The 13,178-nt window shown below is 37.7% G+C and overlaps 1 protein-coding gene across 1 annotated transcript in view; it reads left to right on the top strand.

Annotated features, from left to right (window-relative positions):
* Positions 1-13,178, top strand: part of RORB (RAR related orphan receptor B) — a 181,248-nt gene that overhangs the window by 151,293 nt on the left and 16,777 nt on the right. The window contains exons 5-6 of the mRNA XM_054583263.1: positions 7,605-7,726; positions 8,699-8,831. Coding sequence (XP_054439238.1) covers positions 7,605-7,726; positions 8,699-8,831 — 255 coding nt within the window. The remainder of the gene's footprint in view (positions 1-7,604; positions 7,727-8,698; positions 8,832-13,178) is intronic.

The raw sequence follows: 13,178 nt of genomic DNA, 5'->3' as shown, positions 1-13,178 counted from the left end.
TTCATTTGTTTTGTATCCTGTAATTTTTTTTCCTTTGCATGTACTCTGCTTAAACGCAAATGTTAGGTAGAGTCTTTCAGTTTTTCTTTCTGCTTCACTCTCTACTTTCTCACCTTCTACTAAAATGCTCTTACCTAAGCTTTCTAAAATTTGACAAAATATTAACCTTTTTATTAATTTGTTCCTCAGTCTTTGCCCAGATATTTTACTTCATTAATCTGATTTTCTAATTGTTTTTCCTCTATGTTTGTATTTCACTCAACTGTGTTTTATCACATTTTCATTATTTTGTATAGTTAATAACATAATCATATTTTATTAATATATTTTACTGAAGAACTTTAAGAACATTTTGGTTCAGGTCTATAAGAAGTAAGAAATAGTTATTTTATTCTCTGATACAATAATTGGGAGGGAGACTGGAAGAGATTAGCTAAAGTACATACACGCATATATGCATGGCCCATAGACACAGACAACAATGTGGTGAAGGGTAGGGATAGCAGGGGCTGGGTGGAGGGGAGAAAAAGGGGGGAAATGAGGGACATCTTTAATAGTGTCAACTATAAAATCTAAAATAAAATAGAATAACCATGAGATAAAAAGAATTTGTATGAAAAAGAGCCTCAAAACTAACCTATGTCATTGATGTGAGAGTCATAAGTGGTTGGGCCATGAAACTAAGCCGACAAATGAGTTATAGGTTATTTCTGACCCCAACTCTTCCTTAAAAGAATTTGAGAAACTTAAATGCTAAAAAGACTACTTTCCTATTGAGGCTGAGGATTACTGAGAGATGACTGTTTTGAGCTTAAGTGTTAGTGATATTTTTATGCTGACAGCACAATTCTATTTGTTCTTTAAAAAAAAAGTAATTATAATGATCTCTAAATAGAGATTAGAAAAATCAGAAAGGTCTTGAAATTGACATTGTCCTCTCTGACATTGTCACCTATTGCACCCTAACCAGTAGACTTGTTCTATTTAATGAAAGAAAACTTATAAAATTAGTAGTCTGTTGTCAAAAAGACAAAATGCACACGTGGTTAAATGTTTCACCTTTCAACCAGTTGTTCTAATATATTATAGTTACTGCCTCAGAGTGTGGATTCTAAGGAATTTTGATATTCTGAAAACCTAAGGCAGGCACTTAAAACTTGCCTTGAGCAAGTCCGTAGAGATATCCTGGCATTAATTCAAAATGAATCCCCTAAGAATTCCACTTTCACACTAGTAGTATAAACTACACAGAGAATTGAGCGGTTCTCTAGATCCTTAAGGCAAGTGATAAATTAAAAATTCATTAATCATTTTGATTGAGGCTGAAATATAGTATTTTGAGAAGAATACTTCCAAGTTAAAAAAAAATCCCTTGTGGAGAAAAATGAATAGGGGGTATATAGTTCACTGAGAAGAAGCCATCATTTCTCATGAGAAAAAGAAAAAAAAGGAGAGGGAGGAGAAAGAATTAGGAAGTTCGATGCAACATCCTCTAACGCTATATATAGCTTTAAGTCTCAGCTTTCTCGCCTTGGTACAGTTGGGCCATCAGTGCTCTTGGTAATAACACTGAAAGCAGCAATTTTTAAAGATACACTCAACTTTCCTCACTCCCAGAATGTGGGATTCTAATGAAATCACCTGGGCAATCCATGGCTGCCTGAGACACTGTAGCCTTTGGAGAGCGCCATTTGCTGAAATGTCTAGTGAGAGCTAAAATAAGCCCCTTTGGTGGAAAAAACTCGCTGAGTGGTTGAAATCAGAGCTGCAGAAGGTCACTTGCTATTTTAGTAGCTGCAAGCTGGTCCTCATTTTATAACATTACAGTTATAAACAAGAAGTTGTCACCTTGCTTGTCAGTTTACTTGTTTCTCACTGAAATGAGCAGATGTTGCTTCTTTTTCTACGTGGAATTAGGCAATTTGAATGACTTGTTTCCAAACTTTGCTTTAGTATGTGGATCAATACATAAAAAAGTTATTGTTCATGTATTTCTCTAAGCATTACTTCAAAATATTATTTTTATGATGTCTGATATGAGGGACCCTAAACACTCCATTTACCAGTGTGAACTTGATCGTATACATCTCAACTATCTCTAAACACCTTAAGGGGGATTCATCCCTACTTATGTGATTTATTCAGTAGATCACAAGGAAGATAAATGAAGATGGGGGAGGAGTGCGGAAGTCCTTTACAGTTTCAGAGAATAAAGACCCAACTAACTTCCAGAATAATTTAGATACAGTCCACTTGGAAATGGAGGTAGGAAGTCAGTTTCAGCCTCAAGACCTTATCATTTTTGCACATGCGATTAACAGTTACCATCAATTTTATTCCAGTTTTCCTTTCAAAAATTTAATTTCTCTCTTCTTATTGCCCACATTTTAAGTGGATGTAAGATTACCCCAAGTGGATTTAAGGTTACACTTCTAGAGAAGTGTGAAAATTTTAACAACATTTAAAATTTCTTTAATCAAAACTGATAAAGCATCATGAGTATGTAAAGTTGTACCATAGGGAATATAGTCAATAATATAATAATAACTATGTGGTGTCAGGTGAGTACTAAGTATATCAGGGAGAACACTTTGTAAAGTATATGATTGTTTAACCACTATACTGTATACTTGAAACTAAAACAAAATAATATTGAAAAAATTACAAAAAATATTTGCCTATATCAATTATTTCTAAATCTATTTTTATTGAAGTATTAATTAACATACAAAATGCTGTGCATATTTAATATATGCAATTTAATAAGGTTAGCGATAAACACATACCCATGAAACCATCACCACCATCTATGCCATAAACATACACCTGTATCAATTATTTTAAAGATTTCTGGGATGACTCTTTCACTGGAATCCCACATTTTATTTCTATCTTATAAAGAGAGTTACTAAATTTTATTAAGTGCTTATACATCTTGGGTTCCAGTAAGCCCTCCTTCAAGAAAAGTATCAGGGTCAAAGTCTAAAAACAACAGAGCAATTTTATTTTTTTAAAGTTATATACATTTACATATGAGAAAATAGAAGAAAGATAGTGAGAACAAGCTATTGTCCCTGAAATCAACAAATAGAAAATAAGGATCATGGACTTAATATCAACCTATAATTACACACCCAATTTTCCCTTGCTGGCATAAATATTTACATTTTACCTCATCATGATTGAAAGAAATGACTGGACTGAGCATATAAAAGTGTTTTCCTCATTCTTTGTCATCATTTTAAATTTGAGCAGCCACATACTCATGGTGAGTTGGACAAACCTCTGTCTTGCTGAACATACACAGAATTTTAACTGCTGAAAAGATGTTAACTGAGTTTATTTTCCACTTATATCTCTAGCCTCCCATCCCTGGTTTTAGAAAGAGCAGAGTATAGGGTTCATGGGCATCACCTTTGTAGGTGGTAGAATTTTCCATTAGTCAGTCATGTGGGCCATATTCCTGTTGGACCCATTATCCGAGCAAAGTGTGTGCTGGCTCCTTCAACATGTGCCTCCTGCAGCCCAAGTTAAAGAATCCGACAAAAACTGAGCTCTGAGAGCAACTGCAATCCAAGTCGGGAAACGGATGAAGGGAATGTGATTGCCCAGAAAGATTCCATATCCTCTGCTCTTTTACCTCAGTCTCTTTGTCTGGACTTTCTCATGTGGTTGGTCCCTGGGGATGATAGCGTTTACTATTACCTTTTCTACTTTTCCAGGCAAGGACTCTTGAAAGTTCCTTTGGCTCCCAGCAGGAACTTAGCATACTGTATTCATTGTCTCCCACTTTGTCCCTTTTTAAATCTTTCTCCCCTTTTCACAACTGCAGACTCTCAGTTCAAGCAAACCGTCTTCTCGGTTGTGCATCTTTCTAATCAACAGAATGAGCCCTCTGGCCTTGCTCCTATGGGACCAAGTCTAGCTTTACCTTGTGGTTTATTGGCCTGAGCTTTGAGAGGGTCAAGTCAGGTTTTTGCACAACTCAGGTTTTTGCACGTGGCTCTGCACTGCAGACTCATTGAAGGAAGTGGAAGGGGGCTAAATGCCTCTGCAATGTGTCTGAGCTTTCATGGATATTTCCAAGCCTTATGTGAAAAAAAGATTTGCCTTTTACTTATCACCACAAAAGTATATGGGAAATAACTGCATGTTTAATGTTTGATTTCAAAGCCATTGTGAGTGCTTAGTCTTTAAAATCATTAAACGAAGGCTCAGTCTAAGCTTTCTAAAAGTCCTTCAGGAAATGAAGTAGAAAAAGGAAGGGAGGAAGGACATTTTTAACACTCTATTTACTAACTCAGCATTGGCTGAGCACCTACTACTATATTGAATGTTTTCTCTCTCTCTCTCTCTCTCTCTCTCACACACACACACACACACACACACACACACACCCCTACCTCTATCTCTCTGTCTTTGTCTTCCCCTCCCTCCCTCCCTCTTCCTCTCTCTTCCTCTCATTTGCAGTTCCTGTGCATCCTCCTTCAGAATTGTCTTGAAACCAGCCCCTCCACTTCATCTCTGTTGTTCTTACATAGTCCAGAACCTTCTCAGATCTTGCCTGAATTTTCACAGCAGCTCCATGTATCTCACACACTCTCTAATGCCATCTAATCTTCTTTGCCATGACCAGGACCACCTTTCTAAAACAAAAACTTGACTATGTCACTCTCCTCCTTCAGAGCTTCTGCGAGCTCCCAGTCACCTACAAGATAAAATCCAAATTCCTTTCTCAGCTCTCCTGTCTCTAGTCACAATTTCCATCCCTAGTCTTATATCTCCTTATCTCTTCCATACAAGCTATGCTGCAAGCCCTATAGACTTCTTGCCAGAAAAGACAGACTCAATTTCAAAACACCATTTGCTTGCTCTATAAAAATGGGTCTCAATTTATGCGCTCTGAACCTCATTGTTTTTCCCTCTGCAAAAAGGAAATTGGTGCTAAAAGGTAAAGTTCGTAAAGATGTAAAAACATAGTGTTAGAAATTATCAAGCTTATCGCTAGTTTTTCTGTCTGTGCCTTGGTAATGTCACTCCCTCTACCTCAGGGTCATCTTTCTTTTCCCCATGTGAAAACTCCTGCTCAGACCCAGGTCAACGAACATCTTCTCCATGGTTGTTTTCCTGCCTCCCCCAGATTGAGTTAGACACTTTCTTCTCTGAGATCCCACAATAACTCAGGGTGTTTATTACATTATGATTTGATATTAAGATCCTGAAAAGAAAATCTCTTTAAAAACCTGTACATCAACCTGGTTTATAATAGTTTCTCAAAAATTGTTTGTTGAATGAATATGAATGCACTATGTCAGCTCTGCAGTCTGCTTCTTGAAGAGCTCACAGTCTTGAAGAGCATGGAACAAACAGAATCCACACAAATAACTACAATGAGAGTCTGACTAGAATAAGGGTTTAATTGGAGGTAGAATCAAAGTGTAATGGCAGCTGGTCCTTCTGCATAAGGACACACAGAGAAGCAAGGAAACCTTCACCAGGAACGGTCATCTGAGCTGAGTCCTAAAGCATGCGTGTGGAGTTAACTTCCAATTTTGCTTAACCTGCCCACCTGTTTATTATGCCCATCCCTCCTCATCCCATAAAACCCTAAGCTTTGGTGGCAGAATTATAGAATTCTAAAACTTTGTCCAGCAATTCCTGAGATGTGTCATAAAAGAACAGATAGTTTTCCACAATGCAATTTTGAGCAACAATTGTAGTTTTGCTTATAAACCCTGATACCTGTAAATTACTGACAAATCAGCATATGTTTGAAAATGAAAACAAACTATGCCAAGAAGATATAGGTTTTAAAACTACAGAGCTATAGAAATCTATGTTTTCATTATATACCTACTAAGGAAGAGATACGTGTTTTTTAGATTCTAAGTAACTAGACTGCCCAAGTGAAATTGAAAAATGATGAACCATGGCACACGAATCTATTTTAATATGATTTATAGTGCAGTTACTGCCCTTTTTATAGTATAAGAAGATTTTTGATGAAATTTTGAATATAGGATTTCTTAAAGAAAGTATTTTATAAGATAATAAGCAATGAAATTATAGAAATGCTCAATGCTACATCCAATAGAACATAACTATAATCATAAGTTAGCATTTGTAGCACCTTCTAATAATACATCTACCACTTTATAGTTCTGATTGAAAATCTCTAGTAAATATTGAAATATTAACCTTCATTGTAACAGTGATTCCAAAACAGTGCTTTGTTTCCCTGATGACAAACTATATAGAACGTCGTAATAGTGGTAATTTATTTATTTAGTGTTTATAATGTACCAGGCAATGGGTTGCATGAGATTTTTTTACTTGGGAAGTTCATTAGAGGTTTAATAAGCTTACATTTTCTATTCTCTCAGTCACTGAAACTCAATTCATTTTACCCTATATATACCAGAAGCTTAGCAAAGTAAAAGGAAGTTACCTAAGTACTGCTTTGAGAGTTACCTTAGAGAAATGAAAAATAGCTATTTAGATAAGAAGAAACTGTCATAAAAGAAATTATATTTGAAATGGTACAACCTGAAACACAAGAAAAATTCCATTTCTTATAAGCCAAGAACAGTTATCAGGGTGAACGTCAGTCATCTTCATTCTACGCACACCCCACAGGCAGAATTTCTATGTACTTTGGTCTCCTAAGACATTGCCTTGTTCACGTGTTCCAATAGCAGATGAGATTATGAGGGGACCTCCTACTAGCTCTGTCCAACTTAAGGGGATCCACAGAAGGTTTTTAAGGAGAGCTCTATTTTTCTGGTTCTATTGCTCAGATGTCATGCCTCCAACCCCCAAATCATCAGTATTTAAGATACAACACCAAATAAAACTCACTTGGGATAAATGGCCCCAAAAGACTGATTATGTTTGTTACTACTTTTTTATGAATATAATCATTTGCTCTTTTTTAACTCTTTTAAAGAAATACATCATCATATAAAAAATTAGAAAGGAGAATATAATGCTCCCTTGACCCAACTTCAATTATTAACTCATGAGTCCTATTATTTCATCTATGACCTCTCTCCTTTTATTAATTATATAAGTTATCTACATGGTTCCAAAGTCAAATCTATAAAAATAATATTGTCAGAGAAGTCTAGCTTCTATCCCTGTCCCTCTACTCTATTCTCCTTCCTCTACAGAGAACTATTTTTTTAGATTATTGCTTACCTCTCCCTTTGTAAAAATATGAGCAAATACATTTATATTTTAATTCTCCCTTTTCAAAATGAACAATTTTCAAATATTTTAAAGTATTTGGACTGTAAATGTTAAGACTGTTAGTAGAATTTTAGGCCAAAAGCAAGAGACATGGTAATTTGTATTTCTTTTTTAAATAACTAATTATTTGAACACCTTACAGCTTGTAAGACCCAGGTGTGTGCTTAATCAGAGAAGGAAAAGGCAGTCAATTTTAAAAGACTGAAAAAAGAAAATAGGCAATAAAGAGTGAGTCTGATACAATTGGAGTACCTCCAAAAGGCACTCCTAGGGTAAGCATATTAAAAGCAGCTTTCTTTGAGCAAGGTGGGATTTCGTTCACAAACCCTCAAACTGATTGATATTCTTTCTCATAGATCGAATTGCACAGAACATCATTAAGTCCCATTTGGAGACATGTCAATACACCATGGAGGAGCTACACCAACTGGCATGGCAGACCCACACCTACGAAGAAATTAAAGCGTATCAAAGCAAGGTACTCTCAAAAACGATAGGGAAGTTTTTCTGTGGCTTCTCTATTTCTGGCTTTCTCAGTATCAGAAGTATTGACATTTTAGTCTGGACAATTCTTTGCTGTAGGGACTGTCCTATGCATTGTAGGATGTTTAGCAGCATCCCTGGTCTCTAGCCTCTGGATGCCAGTAACACCCCCCTTATACATAATTATGACAATCAAAATGTCCTTGGGATTAAGATCCTAAGTTATAACATCTACCAGTAAATGAAATTTTTAAAAAATGAATAAATGTGTCTGTGTCTAAATATATGATTACAACATATATTGGAACAATTAAGTCTTACCACTTTTACATAAATAAACAAAAGCACAGTTATGGTCAATGAAAACCAGAATTAACACAGTTAGATTTATGTTGCCCATTCCAAAGTAAATAACCAGAAGATCAAAATATATTTCTGGGATTCTATGTTATGTTAGAGAGCAATTTGATTTGCTATCTTTTCCCTTGAAATTCATTTTATACCAAAAAACAACCTCTGTAAGTTCTGGGAAAAGGCCACAAAATAAAAATATTAAAGGTTTAGTGTCCATCAGGTACACATGAAAATAACCTTATAAAAGTTCATGAATGAAACTGGTATTCCTCAGTGCAAGAGTTTGTTTTCACAAAATGGACAAAGAGCTTGAGTTTATTTAGACTAAGTGATGGAGGGAAGAAGAGTAAAGAAGCTATAAATAACTATCTTTACATGCTATTGCAATGTTTCCATTATTCTAGCCTGAGTACTTTGATAACTGTGATGTATCAAGGTTCTAACAGTTCAAAACAGTATTAGAAAATATTGCCCACCTCTTTTAAAGGAATCGTGTAAATTCCCACCTTGGTCTTTAAGTGACAGGTAAGCACCAGGAGGGCAACCTCGAGTATTTCAATGACTCTCCAAGCTGTTCTTTGCTCCACATACACCTGTCTTTTCTCTCTTGAAGTCCAGGGAAGCACTATGGCAGCAGTGTGCCATCCAGATCACTCACGCCATCCAATACGTGGTCGAGTTTGCAAAGCGGATAACGGGCTTCATGGAACTCTGTCAAAATGATCAGATTCTACTTCTGAAGTCAGGTAAACAAGGAGAAGATTCATGCAGTGGGTCTATTTTAGACCAGGATATGGTCAAGTATGAGCTTAGTGTTGGTTTTAGAAAATCCTCCTTCCACTATGTAGCTCATTTTTACCACCCATACTGTCAGCCAACTCCCAAAGGAAACTCTCAGCAATAAAAATGCCCTGATACTCATTCAGTTCCCCTTTGAAGTCAAATACAATTTTGCTTATTGAAAGTGGAGCTATTAATTGCGAAGGTTGAGATACCCAGTTTGACAGGCAATGCAAGTAATTAGCGTGTCAAGGTGGCTGAATTGCTGAGCTGGCTCTAAAATGTACTACTTGCCTTCTGTTGGTGGGGGGAAAACCCGAGCTAGCTGAGCTTTGCTTCTGTGGTCATTTCCAATCATTTTAATGAGAATAGCCTGCAGCCAGAATACACCGGAAGAAACCACCATGCTCTCATCTTTCCCTCCTCCTTCTCTCATACATATTCTGACACACACACAATTAGGGTGTATCTCAAGAAACTGCACATGATTGACTTTGCCGATGCTACTACCCAAACAGGAAAAAAAATTATTTGTCTTTTTTGGCCTCATTTGAAAATAGAAGATAAGGACCACCATGGTGTGTATGTTAACCTTCATGGCCTTGAGCCATAGTAATAATAATAATATACTCATATCTATAATATCATACAGATACATGCTTATGTTTACCTATGACATCATATTTAATCTTATGTGTATTTTCTTTATTTTATGGAAGAGGAAGTGAAGATTCAGGGAAGAGAAGGGCTGTGTTTAGTATTACAAAGCCAATATATAGCAAAACTGGCATTTAAATTTGGACCACATAGAATTCTAAGTTAATTTAATTTATTGCTGCTTCTTTACCAAATGATACAAGTGGATGCAAATCTTGACTCAAACATTAATGTATCAGTTACTTATTGCTGGGTAAAAACAACACCAAAACTTAATTCAAACAACAATAATTATTTACCTCACTCCCAAAGTTACAGTTTGAGAAAGCTCAGCAAGGACGGCTTGTCCTGCTCACTGAAGCAACTTGACTAGAGCAGGGGGGGGTAAGGGGTGGGGGAGAAGAATCCACCTTCAAGTTGGCTCACGCCTGTGGTTGGCAGTTTGTGATGGTTGACAGCCCAGAATTAAGTCAAGGTTCTGGGCTGGGTGCCTCAGTTCTTATCCTCCTGAGCCTCTCCACAGACTCTTTGGACATTCTCACAACATAGTTACTAGGATTCAAAAGCTAGCATTCCAAGAGTACAAGGCATTTTTCTGACTTAGCTTCAGAAGTTACACAGTATTATTATTACTGGAGGTAGTCATGAAGGCCCACCTAGGTTCAAGGGTAGGAGATATAGACTTTAATTCTTGATGGGGGAGTGGTAGGGCTCTAGAAAAGCATGTGGATTGGAATATAATTTTGTGAACTTTCTTTGAAAAATAAAACCCAACTTCCAGTCAAGATGGTAGCAAATGTAAACACAGCTTGCCTCCTGGCTCAACCACATCAAAATTACGACTAAACTATAGAATAACCATCACTCAGAGTCATCAGAAATGAAGCCGAATGGAAATCTGACAACTAGGAAATTAAAGAAACCACGTCTGTCCAGACATGGTAGAAAGGGAAGAGACCTGGAACAAGCTGGTCCCATATCCAGGAGTGATGGATAAAAATTTGGGAGGGATATCCTGGGAGCGAGGAGTCCCGGCCTCACACCAGTTCCCACAGCCCAGTGTTCTGTGTCAGGAAGATAAGTCCCCGTAACTTCCAGCTGCAAAAACCAGCAGGGATTGAGTTGGTCGAAGAAACCTCTGGAGTCCCAAGCAGTTCTTCTTTAAAGACCCACACACAGACTTAGACTCACTCCCTCTGAGCTCCAGCACCAGAGTAGTAGCTTGAAAGGCACCAGTGGCATACAGGGAAGAACAGAAGTGTCTGGCATCAAGGTGAGGGCTGGGGGACAGCTTTCTCCCAGACAGAAAGGCAGGCAGTAACCATTGTCCCTTTCTACGCCCTACCCCCCAACAGAGCCAGCAGGCAGGTGTTATATCTGAGACTCCATCAACCTGACTAACACTGTTTGCCCCCACCTGGATATTACCTGAGACTCTATCCTACCCAATTTATGAGCCCACCCAAATTGTTAACAGTGACTTTTTCAGATGAATCGCTAGTCTTGTCTCATGCTTTACAACTTCCTAACTCCTACCAAACAAGCAACAGCTGATCTCAGTGAGTCCCCCCAGGTCCCTCTATCTCCTGTTAAGTCCTATTAAGTGGCCCTAGGCCCAGCACTAGCAGCAGCCAGCCTAGATTCACAGCTTAGCTCCACCTGGGAATCTCCAAGCTCAGCACAAATAGCAGCCATCTCAGATTGCTTTATAGTTCATTCAGGGTGGCCCCAGACAAAACACAGGTCGGGGCTGACTGTGGCCTGCACCGCCTGTGAAATATCAGAGCCTATGCACCCAGTAGACAGCTACAGGCCACGTTGGAATGCCACCACCCTGTCCCTAGACAGCTTATCCTCCACGATGGGTAGAGGTTAGCAGTCAGTGGTCACAGCCAGCTCTTGCAAATGACTAACCTGAGTAAATCCCTCCCATTGACCTTCCAACAGCAATCAAGGCTCAAATACAAGAGGAGAGTATATATACTCAGCCCGCATGAAAGGAGCACCTTGAGTAACCAGTGTGGGTGATAGGGGAGGCTGTGCCACTGGACCCTACAAGACACCTACTACATTAGGCTACACTACCAAGACAGGGATTGATAGGAGCTGTATCTACAAATAGAAACAAACACAGGGAGGCTGCCAAAAAGAGGTGACAAATTATCATGGCCCAAATGAAAAAACAGGTCAAAACTCCAGAAAAAGAACTAAACAAAATGGAGATAAGCAATCTATCAGATGCAGAGTTCAAAACACTGGTTATTAGGTTGCTCAAGGAACTCATTGGGTACTTCAACAGCATAAAAAAAGATCTAGTCAGAAACAAAGGATATGCTAATTGAAATAAAGAACAATTTATAGGGAAGCAACAGTAGAGTGGATGAAGCCAAGAATCAAATCAATGATTTGGAACATAAGGAACAAAAAAACAACCAATGAGAACAAGGAGAAAAAATAATCCCAAAACACAAGGACAGTGTAAGCAGCCTCTGGGACAACTTCAAGTATTCCAACATTTGCATCATAGACGTGCCAGAAGGAGAAAAGAAAGAACAAGAAATTGAAGATCTATTTTTAAAAAATAATGAAAGAAAACTTCCCTAATTTGGTGAAGGAAATAGACACACAAGTCCAGGAAGCACAGAGTCCCAAACAAGATCAATGCAAAGAGGCCCACTCCAAGACACATCATAATTAAAATGCCAAAAGTTAAAGGTAAAGAGACAATCTTAAAAGTAGCAAGAGAAAAACAGTTAGTTGCTTACAGAGGAGTTTCCACAAGGCTGTCAGCTGATTTCTCAAAAGAAGCTTTGCAGGCTAGAAGGGATTGGCAAGAAATATTCAAAGGGGTGAAAAGCAGGGACCTACAACCTAGATTACTCTATCCAGCAAAGCTATCGTTTAGAATCGGAGGGCAGATAAAGTGCTTCCCAGACAAGGTAAAGCTAAAGTAATTCGTCATCACTACCCATTATTATATGAAATGTTAAAGGGACTTATTTAAGAAAAAAGAAGAAAATCTAAACAATAAACAATAAAATGACAATAAATACATATTTATCAACAAATGAATCTAAAAAACAAACTAATCAAACAAGAAGAATAGAGATAGAATCATGGATACACGGAGCAATTTGATGGTTGCCAGATAAGATGGGGTTTGGGGGAATGGGTAAAAAGATAAGGGGATTAAGAAGTACAAATAGGTAGTTACAAAATAGCCATGGGGATATAAAGTACAGTATAGGAAATAGACTAGAGAAAGAACTTATGCACATGATGCATGGACATGAACAATGGTGTGGGGATTGCTTGAGGGACTTGGGGATGCTGAGTGAAAGGGGGCAAAGGAAGAAAAACTGAAACTGTAATAGCATAATCAACAAAATATTTTTAAAAAGAAAAAGAAAATCCACCACACTTGATATGTGATCTTGAGCTAATGTCTCTAGATAAAAGCTTCCTCATTTGTAAAATAAAGAAAGGGACTAGAAATGATGAGTTGAAAAGTTGGAATTGCATCATCAGCATCAGAGGAGCTTACTGACTGTTCTGAGTCATGGGTATCACCTGAGGCCCATGGAATCTGAATCTCCTACAGGGGAACCCAGTTCATCTTATTTTTAACTAAGTCTCAGATATAACCAGTCCATGGA

This window comes from Pteronotus mesoamericanus, unplaced genomic scaffold (genome assembly GCF_021234165.1).
Source record: "Pteronotus mesoamericanus isolate MK-2021 breed Mesoamerican mustached bat unplaced genomic scaffold, CSHL_Meso_final contig_73, whole genome shotgun sequence".
NCBI lineage: Eukaryota > Metazoa > Chordata > Mammalia > Chiroptera > Mormoopidae > Pteronotus > Pteronotus mesoamericanus.
This window is presented reverse-complemented; position numbering and strand designations above follow the sequence as displayed.